This window comes from Eublepharis macularius, chromosome 3 (assembly GCF_028583425.1).
Source record: "Eublepharis macularius isolate TG4126 chromosome 3, MPM_Emac_v1.0, whole genome shotgun sequence".
Lineage (NCBI taxonomy): Eukaryota > Metazoa > Chordata > Lepidosauria > Squamata > Eublepharidae > Eublepharis > Eublepharis macularius.
The window spans coordinates 175,210,047-175,235,437 of NC_072792.1; the positions used below are offsets into that span (position 1 = coordinate 175,210,047).

At 45.4% G+C, this 25,391-nt stretch overlaps 1 protein-coding gene across 1 annotated transcript; it reads right to left on the reverse strand.

The window, feature by feature from the left end:
- Positions 1–944: 944 nt before the first annotated feature.
- ANKRD42 (ankyrin repeat domain 42) lies at positions 945–24,995 on the reverse strand. Its single transcript, XM_054974125.1, has 12 exons — positions 24,921–24,995; positions 23,416–23,579; positions 21,457–21,564; positions 18,362–18,481; positions 17,198–17,333; positions 15,272–15,472; positions 12,905–13,030; positions 11,181–11,286; positions 8,213–8,382; positions 6,580–6,706; positions 3,522–3,684; positions 945–2,498 (listed from the first exon to the last, which is right to left on the reverse strand). The coding sequence occupies exons 1-12, from the start codon at positions 24,943–24,945 to the stop codon at positions 2,403–2,405; spliced, it is 1,542 nt and encodes a 513-aa protein (XP_054830100.1). The 5' UTR covers positions 24,946–24,995; the 3' UTR covers positions 945–2,402.
- Between the last annotated feature and the right edge of the window lie 396 nt (positions 24,996–25,391).

Here is a 25,391-nt window from a genome sequence, read left to right on the forward strand (position 1 = left end):
GAACCCCCAAAAGCCTCTTTCTTATTTTCAGCTCTTGGCCTTGCTGGGAAGGTCATTGGGTGAGGGTGCCTTCTTTCCTCCACCCTACCCAACCCCAGTCTCAGGACATTGCCTGCCTCTCGGGCCTAGCTTGACTGAGGCCTACCTTTTTTTCTTTAATTTTCTTTGCTTATATTCTTATTTAGAGCATTTGTGCTTGTTGGGTGAGGGTGGGTGGAGGAGAGCCTGCTGAAATCTCCCTGCGAGTTTGGCATCTCTGGGTATGGAGGCCATTGAAGTGCCTTGGGTTCTAACGAATCATGAAACTAACAAATTGTTTGCAAAATGGGACAATTTCGTGAAAGTTTGTGATTCGTAGAATGCGATGAAACACAAAACACTTGTTTCGTTTTTTTCCCATTTCGTGCCCATTTCTACTCCAGGGAAGTTACAGAGAGGCACATGCACAGTCCGGCCACAACAAATTCTTTCCCTTCCTTGGCAGCCTCATTTCCAGAGGGGGTCTAGGATGTTGTATACTTTATCAGAAGCAACGGGTTGCACATACACACCCCTGCACAATTTTCTGCAAGGATTTTTTTTTCTTCCTTACCACAAAGATGGCTGCCAGGCCACTGGAGCCACTGAGACAGTCACAACCACGGAATGGAGACCTTGAGCACAAAGGTGTGTGGGCCAAACATTATGCAAATACATGTGTGTTATTTTTCTGAAAGAAATATAACCTGGAATGTAAGATGGTCCCTCTAAAAAAAAGGGGGTTGATGCAAAAGATTATTATTCATAAATGTAACCTGAATGCATTTCACACATCGTCGCAGCCAACTTACAGGATTTTCCAGGCACAAGACAAACAGAGGTGGTTTTCCATTGCCTGCTTCTGCTTCATGACCCAGAACTTCTTTGGCGGTCTTCCATCTAATTATGAACCACGGCCAACCCTCCTCAGCTTCTGAGACTGGGCAATTCTGGGCCATCCATTTTAAGATACATTCCCTGGTTTTGCTCATGTGAAAAAACCCGAGTCTTCCTTACGGGTAAAGTTTTTTCCATTTTGGAGAGTGTTTTTAAAATGAAAAACTGCTGTGGGTGGCTGCCCTTTTGAGCAGGAAGGCGGCAGTTTAACCCTTTCTTCTCTGGTCATTTTTCTGTTCAGAATCAACCACATCTTTTCCTCAGAGGGTGAAAAAGCAGCTTGAGGGCCTCAGACTTCATCTGTTGGGAGAGGGACTACCTCTAAGATGTCACCACTCTGTCCACGTTCTTTTGTTCGGGGACCCTTCTGAAGACCCTCTGCTGGGATTTGAAGACCGGATGAAACAATTTCTGTTCCCTTCATTGTATTTTTTAAAGGAACGAAATGCAGTTGTGTGACTTTGTTCTGAGGTTATAAGTTACATTTCTTTCATTGCACGTGAGCAGGCTGTGGTTTTCCTCTTGTGCAGACAATGTGCAAACCTAGCACCTGCAGACCCGCCCTTCCCTCAGCAACCCCCAGGGGAGTTCGACCATGTCTCTAAGGAATACTGGATGTGTGAAGGAGAATTGGCTCGTGTATATTCCCCACCCTGCCTTAAGATCTCATGGGAAAGCTCTCAGGTGGGAAGCCCTGCTGACTGTGTCTTAGGAGAATAAGCAGAACCTCGAGGCCTTCGTTGAGGTCTCCCCATCTCTCCAAAAAGGCCCTGCACGCCAGCTCCATTCTGCCTTCAAGAATGGAGATAAGCTATCTGTGGGAGACAGATTTTCACCTCAGGGAAAGCTAACGGTCGGTGGTGGACTGATGCTGCTCCAAGAGTATCTGTGGGAATTTTTAGTGCTTGCCGATATGTTTGGGGTTTTTTTTCCCCCAACTCACTTAGTTAGACTTTTGTTGTATACTTTTTATGGTATATCTATGAACACTGAAAATATTTGTCGTATTTACAAGCTGCTTCAGGAACCTTGCTTGAAACGGCAGGTGCAAACTTAGGGAAACAGTTAAAATGCCAAGTCTTTAATAACACTTGAATCTTAGGGCCAAGCTACACATGACGAATGACACTTGAACAGCAAGTGTATTTCTCCCTGTTCACTTGCCCTCCACTCAATCCGCTTGCTGTTCAAGTGTCATTCGTCATGTGTAGCTTGGCCCTTAATTGGTCAATAGTTTCTTCCTTGCTGTTTTAGCAGCCAGCCTGTGTTCTATCAAGGGATATTGTTTCCACAAGATAAACGTATAAAGAGCATTTCTTGGGTGTTTTGACTATGGGTGGCTGAGATTCTACAGATTCTATTCACTGAATGTTGAGGGCCAGGCTGTTTCCTTTTCACACTGGAAACAACTGCATTCTTCATCTTAAGCCCTTTCCTCTTGAAATCATCTTCTCGGTCCAACAAGCCAGCTTTCCATTTGCACCTCTCTAGTATCTTCTCACAAACATTCCCCCAGGGCTGTAGAGGGATTTTCTCTTCACTTTCTTTTTTTCTTTACCTGGATCGGAGGGTGCTTCGCTGGCCTGTAAAAGCAAGGGGGATTTTTTTTTAACCTGGCACCACAGCCCTGATATCCAAATGGACTTAGATGAAGACTTAAACTACAGAGTTTAATGTTCTAACACAGACAAGACAAATGCTGCTGAATTAATAACCAGCATGCTTTAGAATCATAGGGTTGGAAGGTACCTCTAGGGTCATCTAGTCCAACCCCATGCACAATACAGGTAATTCACAACTTCCCCCCAACTGCCCCCCCTGACTGCTCCCTCCCCCTTAGACTGTTTTCGAAGGTGCAACTGCTGCTTGGTTTGTGAAACTAAACCAATGGAGTAGAACCCTACACGTGAAGGAATCAATGGGAATAATGCTAGAAAAAATCAATATATACACTCTATCAAAATGCAGCGATTTTAAATGTACCCTGTTACACAATTCACATTCCCATAATTGTGTAATAGGGTACATTTAAATTAGCTGCATTTTGATAATTTTGTTTTTTTAAGGTGATAATGGACTTGAATCTTGTACTTCATGGCTATCCACCTAGGGTTGCCAGCTCCAAGTTGGGAAATTCCTGGAGATCTGGGGGGGGGGGGGGTAAAACCTGGAGAAACCTGGAGAAGGTGGGGTTTGGGGAGGGAAAAGATCTTGGCATGGCATAATTCCATAGAATCCACCCCACCCCCAAAGTAGCCATTTTCTCCAGGTGAACTGATCTCTGTGGCCTGGAGACCAGTTGTAATTCCGGGAGATCGCCAGCCACTACCTGGAGGCTGGCAACCCTATATCCACCTGAAACTATTGTCAGAATCAACTGGCATGAATTGGGTTTTATGGACTGGATGCAACAACTCCTTTCAACAGCCATAGCCCCCCACCCCAGCTCAAACAATGGCAACGAGAGTCCAGTGGATTCTGATCCCTGGATTTGATGCCGATTCTCTAATCCCTACATTCCAGTCTGTTTCAAGCCATGACCTGGGTGGAGTTGACACTATGCCAATGCTGTTCAAAAGGAAGAGCGAGCAGCGCCCGATACTCACCACAGAGATGGCACTCGTGGCAACGAGGGGATTGTCCTGTTGCTCTTTGGCCTGCAGCTCTTTGAGTTTCTTTATCTCTTCCCGGTACTCGTCCACCTCTGCCTCCAGCTTCTCCCGCTGGAGCCGTTCATACTCTAACTGCGCCTGCAGTTCATAGACCTTTCTGCCCAAAGCCAAAATGGAATTAAACAGCAGTCAGTTCCCCTGGAGAAAAATGGCTGCTTTGGGGGGTGAACTCTGTGCCATTGTACCCCACTGAGGTCCCTCCCCATACCTCGCCTTCCTCAGGCTACGCTCCCCCAAATTTCCAGGCATTTCCCAACCCAGAGTTGACGGCCCTATGGCCACAGACACAATGCGCAAGGGCAGCAGAACAAGTGGTAGCCGCTATTCCTGTTGTGATCCGCAGCAGCCCATTTACGCACATTCTCTGAGGCAGTTCCACCTTGTGGAACAGCCTGCCTGACGTGGAGAGGAAAGCCCTACGCTCGATCATTTCACAGAATGTACAAAACAGAAATGATCGGGAGACCGTTTTTATAAAGGGATTAGAACTGTAGTACAATGGCAACCCGACTACATATTCAGAAGAAAATGATCGTAGCGTCGGGGGGGGGGGCACAGGATGGAGTACTTCAAACCATATTTGAATGACCTCCTTTAAAAAAAATTCTTGCAACTAAAAAAAAATATCCTAGAATATTAGGGTGGACTGTGGGACTGGAACTTTTATCCCTGATTTGCTAGCTTGAGAGGGTTTTGTTTTACCCAGGGCATTCAAAAGTGCAATCGCTCTAGCCCTTGTACAATTAAGGCCTTTTTTGCACAAGTGATTTTTGCCACTTTTGGGCCCATGCCTCTTCGGGATTTCTTCCACATTCTGGACGATTAACTCCCTCTTCAGATTTCAATGCGGCATTTCAAAGGTTCTCGTCTGAGTTTTCGGACTATGCTTTTTCTGCGCAGGGAGAAAACTCGGAAGAGACCCTTAGAAACGCCGCATTGAAATAACAACATTCAATTTATATACCACTCTTCAGGATGGTTTAACATCCACTCAGAGTGGTTTACAAAGTATGTTGTTATTAACCCCACAACAAAACACCCTGTGAGGTGGGTGGGGCTGAGAGAGCTCCGAGAGAGCTGTGACTGACCCAAGGTCACGCAGCTGGCTTCAAATGGAGGAGTGAGGAATCAAACCTGGTTCTCCAGATTAGAGTCCTGCACTCTTAACCACTACACCAAACTAGGTCCAAAAGCGGCAAATTCCTTAATCTACCCTGTATACTGATTGCAACCTTTGAATGGAGCTTCTTAGCTCAACTGTGTGTAAGGTCAGCCTTGGCATAGAAAAACCAGCAGAGGGCAGCAAAGCAGTAAAGATTAAAGCATGTGAATGCCCTAATTAAGTTTAGGTCTCCAGCAGGCCCATACAAAAGGGACTGGGTTTTTTACCTTTTGTAGCTGCAAAAAATTAGGGTCTCCTTGTATGAATCTGTTGTATGCATCCTGCCTGCCTCTCTAAAACCTTGTCCCTCGCTCTAATTCACAGCCACATGCTACAACCACTTCCCTATGGTATTCTTTACTCTCCTTTTCAAAAGACCTGTGAGTTCTGGTTATTTAATTCAATTTTAAAAGCCCAAATGGCAATCTTCCTTTGCTTTTCTGCCTCTGTGTGATCTGATTTTTTTTTAACACAAAAGCGTAGCTCTCAACCTGGTTTGCCTGCAAGATTTTCCGCTGCTTCCTTCATAAGACTGAAACAAGCTGCAAAAAAAGGTCTTATCGCCACACTGTCTCTGAGAAACATCTTTTCCACTTATTAAAATGTTTTTTTTTAAGCCTGATGAAGTATTCTGTGAAGCCAAAGAAGTCTGCATGTTGCATTACGAAGAGAGCAAGTTGAGCTTCTTTTAAAAAATGTTGCATGGGTTTTGCCTCTAAGCAGCCAGGATGGAAAACTACTTAGGAACAAGATGCGACTCCTAAGTGAAAGAGTGAGGGTAAAACACAAACTGCTTTACAGTCCCTGTGACTTTTGCACCCTTTTAGTCGTCACAGTGGCTGTTTTAGATGCACAAAGCACAGCTGAAACCACAAAGGGCAACGGTACAGCTAAAATCCAAAGAGATTCCTGTTCTGAGCCAATCTCTTATTAATCCATCCTTTTCCCGGGTAGTCCTGAACTGAAGTTGGTGGAAGCCATTTGCCACAGTGCCGACTAGAGATGGGCACGAACCAGGAAAATACTGACCTGTGCGGTTCGTGGTTCGTCACGTTTCACGAACTTGCCTCGGTTCGCGAATCGGTTTGTTTGGTTCATGAAAACGTTACTTCCAGGGCAACAGAAGATCTGCAGAAAGCCCCTCCCCTCCGTCGCCTAGGAAAGTGATTGATCGGCACCAGACTGTCTGCAGTAACGAACCAAAAAACGAACCAGATGAACTGGCCTAAAGTTTGTGCAAGTTCGTCAGAAATGGGCTCTGACAAACCACCAGTTCGTGCCCATCTCTAGTGCCCACCAACACGATGGAACACAGAGCGAACCAACTCAAAAAGTAGATGTTCTCAAGGTTATACTTGGCCAAAGCATCTGTCTAAAGGCAAAGGCATTTCTTCAACAAGCTAAAAGCTCCATCTAGACCTTTCATTATGTTATTAACATTAGTTTCTTAAGGGAGATGCTTCCTCTGACGTTTTTCACAAGGTATCCACTACCTTCGCAGACTACTTTTTCTTTCAAAGATTTTGAGGCCCTTTCAATATGATGGCCTAGACTGATTACCAGTTGGTAAATCCTGCCGCCTTGTCTGCTGTCAATTCCCTGTTGTCTACTTTTATTCTCTCTCTCTGCTGCTTTTTCAGCCTGTGGTGTTTTAAAGCATTTCAGCACACTTAAACTCCGTAAATATGAAGCCGTTAGAATGCTGACAAGCAACTTGGCCTTTTTACCTTCCCGTATATCGCAATGTTTCATGAAATTCTTTGGCCACTAGGGGTCGCCGTAAGTCAGTTATAACTCGACAGCACTCTCCACCACCAACCAAGTTCTTACTTTTCAAATTCTTTCTCGGCTTTCTTTTCCTCTCTGTCTTCAGGGGTTATTCCTCCAAGCTGCCTGAAATTGCTGGTGGCGATTTCTAGGAGTCTCTTCAGCTCTTCAATCTTCTGATATGCCCTTTCTGCAAAAGAGACAGTTCCATTAAGAGCCAGTTTGGTGTAGTGGTTAAGAGAGGCAGGACTCTCATCTGGAGAGCCAGGTTTGATTCCCCACTCCTCCACTTGAAGCCAGCTGGGTGACCTTGGATCAGTCACAGCTCTCTCAGAGCTCTCTCGCAGCCCCACCCACCTCACAGGGTGATTGTTGTGAGGATAACAATAACATACTTTGTAAACCGCTCTGGATGGGAGTTAAGTTGTCCTGAAGGGCGGTATATAAATTGAATGCTATCATCATCATCATCATTATTATCCACTGAGTATTTATTGCTTCTTGAGCCACCTGTTGGGAATTGTTTCCCAAAACATAAGGATGGGAACGCCAGAGCTTGAAAATGCACGATTGGTCACTTGAAAGTTTATTTTAAACCCTCGGCTGCACAAACTAGATTTGGGTCTCGTCAATAGCTAGTAGCCATCAAGAAAGCAGCAGCCTAATGCTGTAGAGGCTAACCCAGGGGTCCTCAACATGGGGCCTGTGGGTGCCATGGTTCCCATGAACACCTTTTTTGGTGCCCATCAAGTGTTTTTAGAAAGTGGGTGGAGCTCTTGTCCAGAAGGGCTTCTGATTAGCCACTGGAGATCTCATTGGCTGGGAAAATTTAAAACAATGTTGTTTCAGTGTTGTTTTTATTTTCTGACTCCTCTATCACACTGTATTGTTTAAAATTATCCCTCGTCTTCCCAGTGTTTGTGATTCCTCTGTGTGTGTGGTTTCCTCTCCTGTGGCAGCCATTTTGTGGTTGGCTCCACCTTCTGTATCAGAGGTGGTCACTAGGGCTCCACAGGGGCCCAAAACGGGCCCGATCTGAGCCCATTTTGGCGTGGATCGGGCCCGTTTTGGGCTGCTGCAAAGTGCAGGAGCGTTCCTGCGCTCCGCAGCAGCCCCCAACGGCACAATCCAGGGGCTGCGTGATGACGTCACTTCCCAGAAGTGACATCATCACGCTTGCAGGAGTGAACACAAGCACGCAAAGCGTGCGCGCACCCCCCCCCCCCCAGGTAAGAGCCAGGCTGGGAGATTGAGGGGGACTGGCAACCCTAGTGGTCACACAGTCTAAATGTTGGGGACCCCTCTTCAAGCCAGATCCAGGCATATTAGAATCCCTGCTTCTGTCCAGGAGTACTGCACCTTACTTGTTTCTGCACTATTTAGTACCCAGTCCTTGCAGGCTGTCCTGCCGAGTCCTCTGCCAACTCAATCAGGAGCTGCTTATACCCTCCAGTTCACCACATCGTGTTACTGGAAATACTCTTGAGCACCCAAAATGTCATCTTCCTCTCGGTGGATCAGCCCCCGCAGACATCAATCTTTGCTTATCCTCTCCTAACCACAAAATATACTAACCAGGCTAGTTGTCAACGTGGCTGTCCACAGACCATTGCCCAGGGGATTTCCATCTGCCAGACCAACTCCTTTTCTTACCATTACCCCTTTCCTCCCAAATGCGTGGAGGTCTTCAACTCACCACGAGCATCTACTTTCCCCTGCTTATTCAGAATCAAGTCTCCCTTGCAGTCGGTGCTCTCTTCCACGGTGTGTCTTTCGAAGAACCGCTTGTCTTTGTCATTGAGTTCCTCGTCAGAGTCATTCCCCATTTTGTCTTTCAGAAATTCCACAACGGCCAACTGGGCAAACCTGAGCAGTTCAGATGCCCATTAGCATGTGGGGATGGGTTACACGTACAAGCCCCACCCCAACACCAACGGGACCATTTCATGTCAGGAATATGGTCCATTCTCCCCCTGCACTGAGGTCCCAATCCAAATCAGGAAATGAGTTCCCTTGCAGAGCAGAACCACAAGTGACAAAAGGCACAGACTGGACACTTGCCAGCTTCCCTCAAGTTTTGAGGGGAAATGTAGGCAGCTTGGCGGAATGTTGGACAAGTGACAGTTGAAAAGTCCATTGGACAGCAGTTGGAGAGCGAAGCTGCGAGACCAGGATGCCTACATTTCCCATCAAAACTTGAGGGAAGCAGACAAGTGTCCAATCTGTGCCTTTTGTCACTTGTGGTTCTGCTCGTAGATGACGTATTCCTATCTGAGTCAAAGTCAGGTTGGAGGAAATCAGACACAACACATTAAAATAGTAACATGTCGTTTGAGCCTAAAAGATCTCCAGCATAAGAACCTGCCAGGTCAGACCAATCGTCCGTCCGGTCCAGCATTCTGGATCCATGGTATGGTAACATCAGGACTTTTGTAATGCACTATACATTGGTCTCCCGGCTAAGTTAACTAGAAGACTCCAGTTAGTGCAAAATGCTGCAGCTCGGCTGTTATCAGGAGCAAGCAGGAGCAAGAACACTCCCATCCTGTAGTCATTCCATTGGCCACCCATCAGTTACCGTGCTCAGTTCAAAGCATCAGCTATCACATACAAAGCTTTTCATGGCCTTGGCCTGGCATACCTACAGGACCGCCTCCCTCCCTATGTCCCTCTACGGCAGCTTTGCTCATCTGAACAGAGCCTTCTACAAGTGCCACCCTGCACATGGGCAAAATCAACAGCTGCCCGTACACACGCCTTCTTGCTGGCCCCTACCCTGTGGAATAGCCTGCCTGACGAAGCCAGGAGAGCCCCCATTCTCCTGACTTTCTGCAAACGATGCAAAACTGAATGATTCAAAAGGACTTTTTGTTCAGATATGATGGCTGTATTGTAAGGAGGGGGTCTCGAAGAGATGCTTCACTAATGAGTTAGGGACCATAGACTTCACCACTATGTTGCCTTATATACCATCTGTTGTTTTAAGTATGTGCTCCTATGCACTACCTGTTGCTTTAAGTATGCCCCTACTGGGTAGTTCTGTGTTGTGTACCATCAGTCCTAGAATTGCTGATGCTCTGTTCCAGCATTTCTTCAACTCTGTATTGGATTTTTGCTAAGGTTATGTTTTTGGAAACTTGCATTTATTTACGCTATGGCATTGTTTATGGAAATGTCCTTGATATCGACTGTACTAATCTCACACAGTGTAATCTGCCCTGAGTCTCAGTGACAAAGGCGGACTAAAAATGACATAAATAAACTAAATAAAATAAATAAGGCTTACAATCAGGCCAAGCAACAGGTATTCGGGGGTATACTGCCTCTGAACATGGAGGCTTCATTTGTCTATCATGGCTGATGGCCATTGATGAACCTATCTTCCATGAATTCCCTTTTAAAGTCATCTAAGAGAGTGATTCCGCACACGTTGGATAATGCACTTCCAATCCTCTTTATAGATCATTTGGAATGGATTTTTTCGCGTGCGGAACAAAAAATCCACCTCAAACGATTGATAAAGTGCATTGAAAGTGCACTATCCAACGTGTGCGGAATCAGCCTAAGCTAGTGGCCAACTCAACATCTGGTGGCAATTAATTCCACAGGTCAATTACTCTTTGAGTGAAGAAGTATGAAGTGGTTAAAGTGTCTCAGTAGATCTGGAGGCCCAATTTTGTCAGGATAAAATGGAGGGCAGGAGAATGATCTAAGTGACTTTGGGACTCCACTGGAGAGAAAAGCAGGGTATTACAGAATTTTAATGCTGACAATGAGGAAACTGAAATTGTTCAAGATTTTCTGTTCCTTGCTTAATCATCAACCAAAAGGGAGACTGCAATGAAGAAATCAGAAGATTGAGACTTGAAAGAGCAGCTGTGGAGGAACCTAGAAAAGATCCTTAAAGATAAAGGTGTCTCTCTGGGGACCAAGATATAGATAATCCAAATTATGGTATTCCCCATTACTATGTATGGAAAGTTGGACAGTGAAGAAAGATGACAGGAAGAAAAATGATTCATTTGAAATGTGGTGCTGAAGGAGAGTTTAGCAGATGCCATCAATGGCCAAAAAGACAAATAAGTGGGTACTAGATCAAGTCAAGCCTGAATTCTTCTTAGAAGCTAAAATGACAAAATTGAGTCTATTGTAATTTCGTCACATCATGAGAAGACAAGACTCTTTGGGAAAGTCAATAATGCTAGGAAAAGTGGAAGGCAGTAGGAAATGAGGAAGACCTAAAATGAGATGGCTGGACTCAAAAGCCACGTCCTCCAGTTTGCAGGATCTGAGCAAGTCTGTTAATGATCGGACATTTGGGAGGTCTTTCATCCATAGGGTCGCCATAGGTCGGAGGCACCTTGGCAGCACATAACACACACACATAACAAGTAAATAAGTTAATGCTTCCTTTTGTCTGGCCTGATTCAAGTCTCTAGCAGTTTTGTTGTTTGCTGTTCTTAGTATTATGGAAAAGGAAGAAAAAGTCCTCTCTGTCCCCTATCTCTGCTCCATACCTATATTTAGACACCTTTAGCATGTGTGGAGTGCAGATTCAAATCTACTTGATGACACACAGCAAAATGTAGCCCAAATTAATCAATCTGGAAAGCATCCCTCCGGTGGTAAAGAACTCACAGCCAAACGGTGTAACCTATTATTACCTCTTAGCAACATCTTTCGGTGATTCTCCGGCATCGTTGGTGATGTTACAATCTGCTTCTCTGTTAATCAGCCACTCTAAGAGACTCAAGTGACCTTGCCCAGCCGCTAAGGGAGGGAAAGAAGCCATGAAAAATGAGTTTCTTCTTAGAACTTAACTCATGACCCTTTCAATTGCAGTAATACGATTAAGAAGCCCTCTGGGATATTTAGCAATGAATGCATTGATGGTACTGGAGGATAAGTTGGTTCAAAACAGAGATTACGGTCATAACTGAACACAGAATTAAGTATGTTTATGAAAGAAGTGTTCTTCAGCGTATCTAACTCTGTGTTGGGCATGGGCCCGCACATTTTCGCCACTATGCAAAACTGAATTATTCAAGGAGGCTTGGCTGTACTGTCAAAAAGTGGTTTTCAAAAAGATGCATCAGTAAAGGGATAGGGACTGTAGACTATACTACTGCGTACTGTCTATTGCTGTAATCCTACTGAGTAGTTTCTGTATTGTTTAATACGTCTTGTTTGGAATGGCTTCCACTCTGTTTCAGCATCACTGCAGCTCTGTATCTGAGTTCTTCTTGTTTTCTAACCTCTGCAGATTTTGCATTTGCATACTTTCTGGCAGGGCTTTTTTTCCCAGTCAGAACGCAGTGGAATGGTGTTCTGTGAAATCGTAAAAATTCCCTTGTGACTAGTGGGTATTTGAACCCGAAAAGGCTAGGATCAGACTGCTGCTGGGTGTTGGAGTACTCTCCCGCATGGCAGCGGCCCGTTCCAGGCCAATTTGGGCCTGATTCAGGCCCATTTTGGTCCCAATTTGGACCAATTTGGGCTTGAAACAGCCAGGATTGGGCCACTACCAGGTGGGGGAGGGTTCCTCCGCACAGCAGCGGCCCATACCAGGCTGATTCAGGCCCTATCTGGGCTGTTTCAGGCCCAATTCGGCCCAATTTGGGCCCAAAATGGCCAAGATTGGGCCACTGCCGGGCAGGGGAGTGCTCTCCAGTGTGGCAGCGGTGCATTCCAGGCCGATATGGGCTCGAATCAGTCCACCTATGGAGTGCGGGAGTGCTTCTGGGGTGGCTGCGGCCTGCATGATGATGTCACTTCCCGGACCAGTGGCACCCAGTGAGTTCCACCACCTCTTTTCCCAGAAAAAAGCCCTGCTTTATTGCATAGTTTATTGAATGCCTCTGCTGTCAATTTATTGACTTACACTAGATCCAGAGGAGTTAGCCGTGTTCGTCTGTAGTAGCAAAATCAAAAAGAGTCCAGTAGCACCTTTAAGACTAACCAATTTTATTGTAGCATAAGCTTTCGAGAATCACAGTTCTCTTCGTCAGATGCATACAATAAAATTGGTTAGTCTTAAAGGTGCTACTGGACTCTTTTTGATTTGACTTACACTATGTAATCAGCCTTGAGTCTTAATGAGGAAGGTAGACTATAAACGGTGTAAATAAAATAAAATAAAAACCTTGGATCAGTGCATAGTCTCTAGCAGCAGAGTAAGCGCATGTGAGCCATGCTTTATTTCCCCTCATATACAAGAAGAGGGTGCCAGTTTTCCAGCGGAGGTTACCTTTCTCTTCCTGCCATTATTGTGACAATTTATTTAGTCCTAATTGTTTTAAAAGGACTATTGTTTGAGTGATATTTTTTTAAATACAGGAAATGTAAAGTAGGAAAGAAACGGTGAGAGGGGAATGCGGCTAGTCCCGACCTTTGTGTAAGAGAGTCGATCCCTTATCATCCCGCTCATTAATACTGATGACTCGGTTTTCCAGTAATGATCTTATGGTCTCTATATCCCCTCTGAAGGCGGCATCGTGACCTGGAAACGTGAAGTCTAAGTGAAGAAGAAAACAGACGCAAATATATTAAACTAAGAGCATGACAGAACAGAAGCTGAAGCACTCTTCTAGGGTGGAAAGCAGGAACCGAGGGAGACAATTTTTTCAGACAATTCAAAATCTGTTCTAAAAATTCTATGACCTGTATAAAACTAGGGACTTCTCTTATTATAACTTCTTATAAGTTATAAAAACTTGCAACTTATTATAACTTCTCTTATTTTGCCTAAATTATTCTGCAGTGTTTACTATTTTGCATAATTTATTCTAGATTTGCTAGTCACACAGGGTAAGACAGTATCCTACTCTGGATACCGGAAATTTTATTCAGTCAATTCTCTGTCTTCTTAAATTTCAGAGTGCTTCAACCACAGTCTTTCACACATTTCTTCACACCCATAAGGACTAGAGACTTGATTTTGTTTTAAGCAAGATTTCTTAGGAAGGAGAATTCTGCATATTATCTTGCTTTCTTGCAGCAGACAAACAGTTCTGTGTATGCCCTATTAGAACCAACAAATATGAACCTACACCCAAGTCCGAGCCAAGGACTTGGGGCATGCTAGGTAACTCAGGGCACCCCCTCATGCCACCCATGGAAGCAGGAAGACAGCAGCCACCCTCCTCCTCCGTACTATAGTGAGAATAATAATAATAATAATAATAATAACAACAACATTCGATTTATATACTGCCCTTCAGGACAACTTAATGCCCACTCAGAGCAGTTTACAAAGTATGTCATTATTATCCCCACAACAACAATCACCCTGAGAGGTGGGTGGGGCTGAGAGAGCTCTGAGAGAGCTGTGACTAGCCCAAGGTCACCCAGCTGGCTTCAAGTGGAGGAGTGGGGAATCAAACCCGGCTCTCCAGATTAGAGTCCCGTGCTCTTAACCAACCAGCTGGAAGCCATCGTCCACACTCCTTGTCCCACAGTATCCAGGAGAAGTAGGGCATAGAAGTGCCCAACATCCTTGCCCTTCTTGCCCCCCTCCCCGAGCCTTAGGAAGATGGAGAAATGACACCCACCCTCCTCCCCCTGTACCAAGAGGCCACCACAACCCGTCCTCAGGCTTGAGAGCCAGTTTGGTGTAGCGGATAAGAGCAGCAGGACTATAATCTGGAGAACCAGGTTTGATTCCCCACTCCTCCGCTTGAAGCCAGCTGGGTGACCCTGAGTCAGTCACAGTTCTTTGGAGCTCTTTCAGCCCCACCCTCCTCACAGGGTGTCCATTGTGGGGAGAGGAATGGAAGGTGATTATAAGCCATGCTGAGTCTTCTTCAGGCAGTGAAGGGCGGGGTATAAAACCAACTCTTCTTCTTCCTCCTCCTCACCCTCTTACCAGGCGAGGCACAGTGGAGCTAAGTTAGAAGGCCCGTCCTTCCCCCTCCCCATGACAAAGGGAGGGAAGGAAGGAGCCAGCACTCCACAGGCCCTTCACTGGTACCAGAGGCACCTCCTGGGGCCAACCCCAATGCTACAGGCAGCCAGGCACGGGTGGGTGGGTGACAGGGCTGCTTGGCTCTCCCTCATTCACTGTGAATGGGCCACCTCTGATTACATCACAGAAACAGGGACAAAGTGAGGCTGTGTTAAAATTCCCGTGATGTGGACAGATACTACAAATTGTTAGTATTGTCAGAGATGCCTGGATTTTAGCTGTCAAATTGGTTTTATATTTTTATGATGTTTCAATTGTTTATTTTCTGTTGTAAGCCACCCCAAGCTTGTTCACAGGGACGCTGGGGTATAAGTCAAATAAAATGAATGAATGAAAAGGCTGCCCATGTGCTTATAGAGGTACCTTGTAAAAGTAAACCAGCAGGTAAATAGTTGTTCCTGTTCATCCTATTACTAGATTACTAGTCTTCATTGGGCTGGAGAGGCGTCACCACCACCATTGGTTTATTGACAGGATTTTTAAAATACCGGATACAAAGGAGGACAGATCTCTTGAACCATGCTGAGATGGGAAGTTAGGCAGGTACAGCTTTACGCTGTGTTACAGCGCTCTCAAAACAGAGAACCTGGTGCTCCCCTCCTCTCATTTATCCTCACAACCGTCTTGTGAAGCAACCTAAGAGAAGGACTGGCCTAAAGTCTCCCAGTGAGCTTCCAAGGGGAGAGCGAGGATTCGAACCTGGCTGCCCCAGATCCTAGTCCAAAACTCACACCCCAGTACAATGCTGGCTGTTCTGTGAAGGTCACCATCGCCTTGTCCCAAGTTACTCACTTTCCAGCTTCTTCGGTTGATCTTTCTCTCTCTGCAGCTTATTGATGTACTCTACGATATCTGTTTTGTAGAATCTCTCAGCCAGGTCCCGGGGGGTCTCCCCGTGGTCGTTTCGGGCTTTCAAGGAGTGAGATAAAGTGGGCATTTTGTTCACGAGGAATTTAAAGCAGGGAAGGTGGCCCTCCATTGCCGCCAAGTGAACTGGGATATATGAAAAGGCCAGTGTTAGAACCAGTCTAACAACTCTAACACACACACACAGCCCAAAAGCACTGTGCTCTTCTTTAACAATCCTACAATAGTCAGAGCCAGCCAATATCTCAATATTTGAACAGGACACTTTGGGGGTGCATTGATTCACACACACACACACACACACACACACACACACACACACACACACGAGTTTAGCAAAAGACCATTAAAGATTCAATCCACAACTTGAGTTAAGCACCCATATCTGTGCATCTCCATATGCTTAATGCGAAGTCGGGCTTGATTCTAGTGAATTGCCTTGATATAAAGAAGACTAGTCTCCAACCCAACCTCCATTTTCCTCCCTTTGAGAAGGATATCAGGGTATATGAATGAACAGAGGAACTGAAAAGGTCGAAAGAAAAACTTACACATCCAAGTGCCAAGACCGATGGCACCCCTCCCTGCCGAATAAGTAACAAAATCTTTAATAAAATCCCAAGAATTAAAACTGTATGATTAAAACAATATCACTCTGGTTCCATATATATAAGTACCTTCTGCGAGTGTAGAAATTCTTGAACAACTGCACTCATACATTTGTACATTTGCAGGCATCTTAAAAATGACCATGTACTGTTACGTATATCATTACACGCACATAATCAAACGTGTTTCGGCTGCAAGGCCTTCCTCTGTGATTTTTTTTTGTTTGTTTTATGGTGGTGGCAGTGGAAAGTGCTGTCAAGTCATAGCTGACTTATGGCGACCCCTGCTGGGGTTTTCAAGGCAAGAGATTAACATAGGAGTTTTGCCACTGCCTGCCTCTACTTAGTGGCCCTGAACTTTCCTGATGGTCTCCCATCCAATTACTAACTAAGGACGACCCTGCTTAGCTTCTCAGGTCTGACGAGAGCTGGTTTACCTGGGCGATCCAAGTAAGATTTGTTTTATACGCACCATAGATTACAGAACATCTGACCGAGCACTAAATAAACACAAAAAAGATGTAGACATTCATGGAGTGATAAGGTCCCTCTTCCCCATTCAAATTGAACAGAATTACCAAAGATACATTAATGTAGATGATAATTTTTCAGTAGTCCAGATATTTATAAGCCAGGGGTCATTTCGAGGAGGAACACGCAGGAACGCAGTTCCAGCAGTTCCCCAAAGAGGTCACATGTCAGGTGGCCCCGCCTACCTGACTCTCGGTCATTTGGGGCTCATTTCAGCCTGGATTGGGGCTGAAACAGCCTGGATCGGGCCTCTGTCAGGTGGCGGATCACTCTTCCACTCAGCCCAATCCTGACCATTTTGGGCCCCTTTTCAGCCATTTTCAGCCCCTTTTTGCCATTTTGGGCCCAGTTTCAGCCCTGAATGGCCAGGATTGGGTCCAAAGCAGCCAGGATAGGTGATGTCAGGGGGTGTGGCATATGCAGATCAGTTATGCTAATGACACATTTCTGGTGGGGTCACGGGGCGTGGCATATGCTATGAGTTCCTCCAGCTCTTTTTCTACAAAATGACCCCTGCTCAGGAATAAATCATATCAAGAACGCCGTGTATAGCTATAAAGAATCCAGAAGCATTCCAGCATTAGGGGAATGGATCCATGCAGTCCAGCGCACCACAACACATTGCTACCATCTAGGATTCCCCATAATATATACCCCTCTGAGAGCTATGCCCCACCCAACTCCGTAATGAAGGGCCTTTTCCCTATAGTACCCGGAAGATTTCCGTTGTTATCCACATCATCCAGGGTAGCTCCCCATCTAACCAGAAGCTGCAGGCAGCCTAGGCGGCCATGGAAGGCGGCGTTGTGTATGGGCCTCCAGTCGCTCTTATCGGAAACATTTACATCCTAGGTTTCAAGAGGAAAAGAAGCAGAGTTGTATTTAAAAGGCTTTCTTGCCCATCCACCACAACGGCTTACTTTTGCCCCTGACTGCAGAACAAAGACGTATCACCCCCCCCCCCAACCATGGGGAATCTTTTTCAGCCACCCCTCTGGTTTCTAAGGGCCAAATCTGGTGTGAGGAAAGCAGCTCTGGGTGTTTAAAGCAGAACTGCTCTGACGGCACTTGGTCTAGAGACTTGCTTTTGGAGGGGTTTTGTTGTTGCTGTTGTTGTTTGAGACATTGGAAATTCTTAGAACTAAATTCTGCACCCCAAATTCTGTGGTTTTTAGGCACTTATATAGAATAAAAACATACACAGGCTCTGGAAACAGGCTCTCTCCTACCCCTAGAAAACAAAAGGCACGGGACTTCTAATGACACAGCCAGCTATGAAGATCCATGTGGTGTGATGTCAATATGATGCAGGACAGAATTATTTGTGTTTAAGGCACACAATTTAAGATTTTCCTGCAAAAGCCACTGTGTGCGAGTGTGTGCGAGATTTCTAGCCCACCCTTTTACCACACCAGCATTCAGAGCCGTTTGTAAAGCCAAAAGCAATGCAAAACTCATATTTAAAATCCAAAGCACAGAGCAATAATAAAAGTATTATAGAACAATAAAAATGACCCTAAGCAACAATCAAAATCCAAACTGTTAAAAAGATCCAGAGGGGAATAGGTAGATTTAGCTCCTGTGAAAGGCTGTTTGAAAACGTAGCCTTCACTGATCTGTAGAAAACCAAGTGTGAGAGGGTAAAGTGGGCTTCCTGTAGCAGGGAGTTCCAAAGTTTGGGGGCAATACAATACTAACTAGCCTGCTTCTGATCAACACTTTTGCAGCAGAAGTCTGGCTTCATGAAAATCTTAGCGATCCCAAGCCACTATTTATATCCAACCCAGCTCCATAATCCAGTTATTTTCTTAAGAATCTATAAATACAATGAAAACACATCGAATCTCAAGACAGAGGAAGACAGGGTGCCTCTTACCACCCCGCTCCGGAGGATGGTTTGCAAAGTGAATGAGTGTCCATGGGTCGCAGCAAGGTGCGCCGGAGTACATCCTCGGTCGTCCTGGGCCCCTAGATTGATGTTATCATTGAGAAGGGCCTGTTAATAAACAAAAGTCCAGGGCTCATTATTAGAGTAAGGAAATATTGTCTTGCTCGAAACCAGTGATCCCCAACATGGTGCCCACCAATGGGCTTTCTTTCCCGGCACCCATTTGCTTCTTCGACAAAGCATCTCTTCCCCAAAGCAAAGAAACCATTCCTGGATTTCTTGCACCTCACTGAAGCAGAGGGTGTTTCAGAAGAGCCTGAGAGCCAAGCTGCAAGTGCTGCCTGACGCAGGTTGGACACTTGTCAGCTTCCCTCAAGTTTTGATGGGAAATGTAGGCATCCTGGGCTTGCAGCTGTAATGGAGAGCCGAGCTGTAAAACCAGGATGCCTACATTTCCCATCAGAACTTGAGGGAAGCTGACAAGTGTCCAACCTGTGTAAGGCGTCACCTGTAACTTGGCACTGAGAGGCATTACCTTAAGCTGAGTCTGCATGGGTCAATCTCCCTGGTTAAGTTCCCATACTGCAGTGTTTTTTTCCTAACCATCTGCACCAGATTTGCCGCCATGAGTAGTCACTTTGGCCACTATGCGGCTTTCCCCCACATTTCCTGGGAGTGCTTATACTCCAGCTTTTTAAAAAAATCTGCTTTGTGGCAGGCTGTTTCCCCATGCATATCCTTTATTCCGTTTTTGGTGTTCCACCCTCTTCCCCCTGTCTCCTGCCCCCTGCCAGCCCACTGCATTGTGATTGGCTATTCTCATCTAACAAGCCATTCCCCCTCCCCTCCTTTCCAGTCTTCCCTGCTCCCCTCTTTCCTCTTTAAAAAAAAAAAAGTTCAGTGTAGGATTGATGAATTGCTGGTTTGAAAGCACAAGGGGAAGTTCCCTTTTTATTCTTTTTCCTTTGGCATGGGTGGAAATATTGTATGGGGGCTAAATATCTGGGTATCAAAAATAAAGATTTTAATATTAAGTTTTAGAGACGTGTAAACGGCCACATACAAGCCAATTCCATGCCTTTCGGCTTGACTTCAGGGAAAGTGAGGAGTTATATCCCCAGTGCAGAAGGGGCTTTAGAGTCTCCAAGGAGAAACAGCTGCCTCCATCATAGACGGGAGGTTGTCTTAGGACCTCCCAGCGTTTCGTGATTGGCCCCAATACCCCCACAGCAGCCATTTTGGGGCAGCTCCCTTTACTTGTCAAAATTTCAAAAGTGCCTGCAGGTGTAGCAAGGATGAGGGCCCCTGCTCTAGTTCACCAAGGGGGCTCTACCCCACAAAAGTTTGTGCTAGAATAAAAACACGTTAATCTTTAAAATGCCTTGAGATTCCTGTTCAGCAGAAATTCCTCCAAATAGCTTCCCCGGTTCTTTTTGCTGAAGGAAACAGTCCCATATAATGCATCTGCTCAGCTAGAGCTTTTTTAAAAAATTATGGTTTATTTACAGATGCAGAGGAGTTAGTCGTGTTAGTCTGTAGTAGCAAAATCAAAAAGAATCCAGTAGCACCTTTAAAACTAACCAACTTTATTGTAGCATAAGCTTTCGAGAATCACAGTTCTCTTCGTCAGATGCATGGAGGGCGAGAAGAAACTGGTCAGATATATAGGTGGAGAGGGGAGGGGGAGTAGATGCAGACAGTAGCTTCTGATATGGAGATCAGTTTGCTTCTGTTAAGGAAGTCAGTGACTTCTGATAATGAGATAACCATTCCCAACCTCTGCGCAAAAGAATAAATGGGCACAAATCTGACATTAAAAATGGCAACATCCAGAAACCAGTGGGAGAACACTTCAATCTACCAGGACATTCCATCAAGGACTTAAAGGTCACTGTAGTTCAACAGAAACCTTTCAAAAACAAAATCCAACGGGAAGCTGCTGAATTGGAATTCATATGTAAATTTGACTCAGTCAAGCTGGGATTGAATAGAGACTATGAATGGTTATCTCATTATCAGAAGTAACTGACTTCCTTAACAGAAGCAAACTGATCCCATTAACAGAAGCCACAGATTGCCTCTACTCCCCCCTCCCCTCTCCACCTATATATCTGACCAGTTTCTTCTTGCCCTCCATGCATCTGACGAAGAGAACTGTGATTCTCGAAAGCTTATGCTACAATAAAGTTGGTTAGTCTTAAAGGTGCTACTGGACTCTTTTTGAGTTTATTTACAGCCCTTCTTTCTCCCTAATCAGGACCATGTGCGTGTAAAGTGCTGTCAAGTCACTACAGAATTATGGCACCCCCTGCTGGGGCTAGGGTTGCCAGCTCCAAGTTGGGAAATTCCTGGAGATCTGGGGGGGGGGGGTGAAACCTGGAGAAACCTGGACAAAATGGGTTTTGGGGGAGGGCAAGGACCTTGGCATGGCATAATTCCATACAGTCCACCCCCCCCCCCCAAAGTAGCCATTTTCTCCAGGTGAATTGATCTCTGTGGCCTGGAGACCAGTTGTAATTCTGGGAGATCTCCAGCTACTACCTGGAGGCTGGCAACCCTAGCTGGGGCTTTCAAGATAAGTGATAAGCAGAGGTGGTTTGCCAGTGCCTTCTTCTGCAGGGTCTTCCTTGGTGGTCTCCCATCCAAGTACTGACCCTGCTTAGCTTCTGGGATCTGACGAGATCGGGCTATACCATGCTGCCTTCCCTCGCCCAAGTAGAATGCTAATCACACTTATCAAACCATTAACCTTATAAAGTAGGTTTGTCAGGTAGATTGTGACAGGCCCAGCATCGCCCAGTGAACTTCTATGGCAGTGTGGGAGATTCACACCCGGTTGTCCCAGATCCTCGTACAATACCCTAACCACTACACTGCGCCGGCTCTGACCAGTCCGTTGAAATGAACAGAGGTTTGCTTGCCTGCAAGCACATAGCAGTGTGCTTGGGGATCTCTGGATACAAGTGTTTATGTTCAGGAAAGTCCCGGGAATTTGTTTCCACTTAATAGCCCAAATCCAGAGCTGTGAAAAAGTGGATGGTTTAAATCCAGTTTCATCCAAAATTTTAAAGAAGATGCTTTACCTGCATGCATGCGTCCTGACCTCTGATCGCAGCGAGATGAGCCATAGTCCAGCCTCTCACCGTCACATCGGTCCTGTCGGCTCCATGCCAGAGCAGCCACTGAAGGCACTGTCAGACAAAGACGGTTCAGCAGGATTTGTGCTCTGCCAGCCCCATCGAATAGCCGCTCAGACACTTTTTCAGAACAGGGCATCAATGCATCCATCAGTCTTTCCATCTCCAAAATAATCCCAAGTTCCTGGACTTATTTCCAGCCATCGTTCATGCTTCCAGAATCATGATTTTCCATTCATTTTAGAATTATTCATTAAAATACTTATACTCCACATCATACACCAATCAAAGCAGCTTATGCTACATTAAAACCATCCATGGAAAATAAAAAAATCCTCTCCAGGAAATACCTGCAGTCCAAACTGCATTAGAAGACTTAGTAAACACATTTATTTATGTCATTTATGTCCTTCCTTTCTCCCCAGCCGGGACCCAAAGCTGCTTACATTATTCTTCCCCCCTCCATTTTATTTTCACAACAACCCTGTGAGGTAGATTAGTTTGAGAGTGTGCGGCTGGTCCAAGGTCATCCAGCAAGCTTCCATGGCAGATTGGGGATTCGAACCCGGGTCTCTCAGGTCTTGATTCAACACTCAAACTACCACACTGCACTGGTTTTCGCCAGCCTTATAGCACCTCCTAAAAACTTCCAAGGACAACACTTTCCTCACCGCCTCTTGATGCATGTTACACAAAGAAGGAGCCACTATTGAAAAAGAATGATAGACAAAGCAATGTACGTATTTGCTTTCAGGGAGAGGTGGAACCGTCTTAAACATTACAGGGCACACTGGAGCATTTAAACAGAGAGAGAGAGAGAGAGAGAGCAGATTGTGGATCCCATCCCAGTGTATGAATGATAATAATAACAACAACATTTGATTTATATACCGCCCTTCAAGATGACTTAACACCCACTCAGAGTGGTTTACAAAGTCTGTCATTATTATCCCCACGACAATCACCCTGTGAGGTGGGTGGGGCTGAGAGAGCTCTGAGAGAGCTGTGACTAGCTCAAGGTCACCCAGCTGGCTTCAAGTGGAGGAGTGGGGAATCAAACCCGGTTCTCCAGATTAGAGTCCCGTGCTCTTAACCACTACACCAAACTGGCTCTCAGATGCCAAGTTATCTGCTTCATGCAATTAGTAAAGTTGGAATATGCCTCTGAAAACTCATGCCGCAATCCATTTGTTTGTCTTTAAGTATTTTTTGCTTTCTCCTTACATCAGCACGCCTCTAGTACGACAATTTATTGACTGACTAACCGAAAATTGCCTTATTCCTTTAGATTTAAGATGGCTAGAAAGGGCCTGCCTGCTTGTGCATTCTCTCCAGTCAACGATAACTGGTTCTTTTATTATTATTATTATTATTATTATTCGTTTTTCAAACAAACAAAAAGACAAACTCCATCTGAATTACACACATAACAAACAAGATTACAAAGAGAAAAAGAAGAAAAAAAACAGAAAAAACCAAATAGACAATTCTGAATCAAGTTGTTGACAGAGGGCTTAATATTTAACACATTTTCAAATTTATCTTGCAAGATAGAACTAAGAGAGGAAATCATTAATAGCACAGGGGATTTTTTTTAAAGTATTTCTTTATGTACTCCATATCTAATTCCTTTTCCATAATTTGAGGAAGGGTTCAGAAAGATGTTGATGTTGGATACCTTTCTGATTCGTATATGAAATAAAATCATGCCACATTTCATAGAAATCTGACACTTTAGCATTACCTTTAACGACTAAGTTGATAGGTCAGTTATTCTGCCGTAGCTATTTGCCATAACTCAGCGTACCAATAATGTAGTGATATTCTGCAGATTTCCAACACTTTGCTATTACCCCATTAGCTTGTGTGCCCTCTCTAAACGATAATTGATTCCATCTCTCTTACCTCCAGACTCCCCGAATACGCAGCCCAGTGTAAGGGGGTAAATTTGTAGATTGGATCCACTTCATTGATGCTGGCTCCAGAACTGACTAGCTCTTCAAGTTGTTGTACATTCCCGGTTTTCACTGCTTTGTGGATGCTGTGGAACCTCGGCTGCTTCTTGATAGCTGTCGGAGAAAGGTTCGCCTGCCGATTCTTGGAACGAATCTGGCAACGGCTGGGTGCCACCCAGGGGCACTGCCTGACCTGAAGCCCAGCCAGCCAAAAGCAGGGCTCACCCGTCCAGTTGAGGGGAAGGAGAAAGAAAGACTGAGCAGTCCACCTGCACACTCGACTAATTTCTAGAGTTGCCAGTCTCCAGGTGGGATCTGGAGATCCTCCAGAACGACAACTGAGATCAGTTCCCCTGGAGAAAATGGCTGCTTTGGAGGATGGACTCTACGGCATTATAACCCACTGAGGGCTCCAGTCCCAAATCTCCAGGAAATTCCCAACCTGGAGTTGACACCCCTATGCCCACACTGCAGCCATTTTCCCACCCCTATTCTCCAGCCAGTGTTCATTCCCTCCCCCCACAACTGGGAGCCTTTTTTTTTGTTTAATTGTATGGGATATGATGGATCTCCTGTGGCAGGGAGTTCCACAGTTTAATGAGCTAAGCCTGTTTTGATGAAATCTCTCAATAAGCAAGAAGAGTTTATCCTCTTCAGCCCTTCTGCAACACCTGATCATGGAGAAATTCAAAATAATATCCAGTATGAACACATAGTATTGATAAGGTTATAATTTATTTCAAAAATTATTTATATTTTTTAAAATCCCTTCCTCTCCACAGACAGGGGAAAGGCACTCGGCATATGCTCAGAAACACTTTCAAATTGGGGCAGAATCTTTGGAAACAGCAAACAGGCATTCCTATATCATCCATATCTATCTACTCGAGGGGTTGCCAATCTCCAGGTGGTAGCTAGAGATATCCTGGAATTAAAACTGATTTCTAGGCAACAGAGATCAGTTCTCCTGGAGAAAATGGTTGCTTTGGAGGGTGGCCTCTATGTAAGGTTGCCAAAAGGATTGGGAAATTCCTGGAGATTTTAAGAGTGGAGCCTGGAGAAGGTGGGAGTTAGGGGTGGGAGAGACCTCAGTAGGGTATGATGCCATAGAACCCACCCTCCAAAACAGCCATTTTCTCCAGGGGAACTGCTCTCTGTGGCCTGGAGATCAGTTGTAATTCCGGGACATCTCCACCCACCCCCTGGAGGTTGGCAACTCTACCTTTATAGAACTATACCCTGCTGAGGACCCTCTTCTCCTGAAATTCTGCCCTCCACCTCCAAAATCTCCAGGAATTTCCCAACCTGGAGCTGGCAACCCTAAGTTGGCATAGGTGTCTTGCGAGCAGGAAGAAATCAAATCAGCCATTCTGTGGGGCAGTATCGCCTGCCCCACAGCCTCCCTGCCCCATATAACCCCACACATCTGTAGGAAGAGATTGAGGCCAGCCTCACCAGTTGGGGAGACAGCAGCGGGCATGATGCTCAGCCAGAAAGCGGCCTTCTCCCTCCTCCTGGCTCCTTTGAATCTGCTGCAGGAGGGTTGCTATGGAAACCATGTACACTTCCTGTGCTGCTCTTTTCCGGAAAAGGGGGGGGGGTGGGGAGCTGATGCCTGCAGACATGGATATAAAAAAATACATTTGACTGAAACACAAAATCAGTTTCAAATAGGGTTGCCAGCTCCAAGTTGGGAAATCTGGAGATCTGGGGGTGAAACCTGGAGAAAGTGGGGTTTGGGGAGGAAAAGCACCTTGACATGACATCATTCCATAGCGTCCACCCCCCAAAGTAGCCATTTTCTCCAGGTGAACTGATCTCTGTGGCCTGGAGACCACTTGTAATTCTGGGAGATCTCCAGCCACTACCTGGAGGCGGGCAACTCTAGTTTCAAATATGTTTTAGGTGAGACTCAGCACTGTCGTC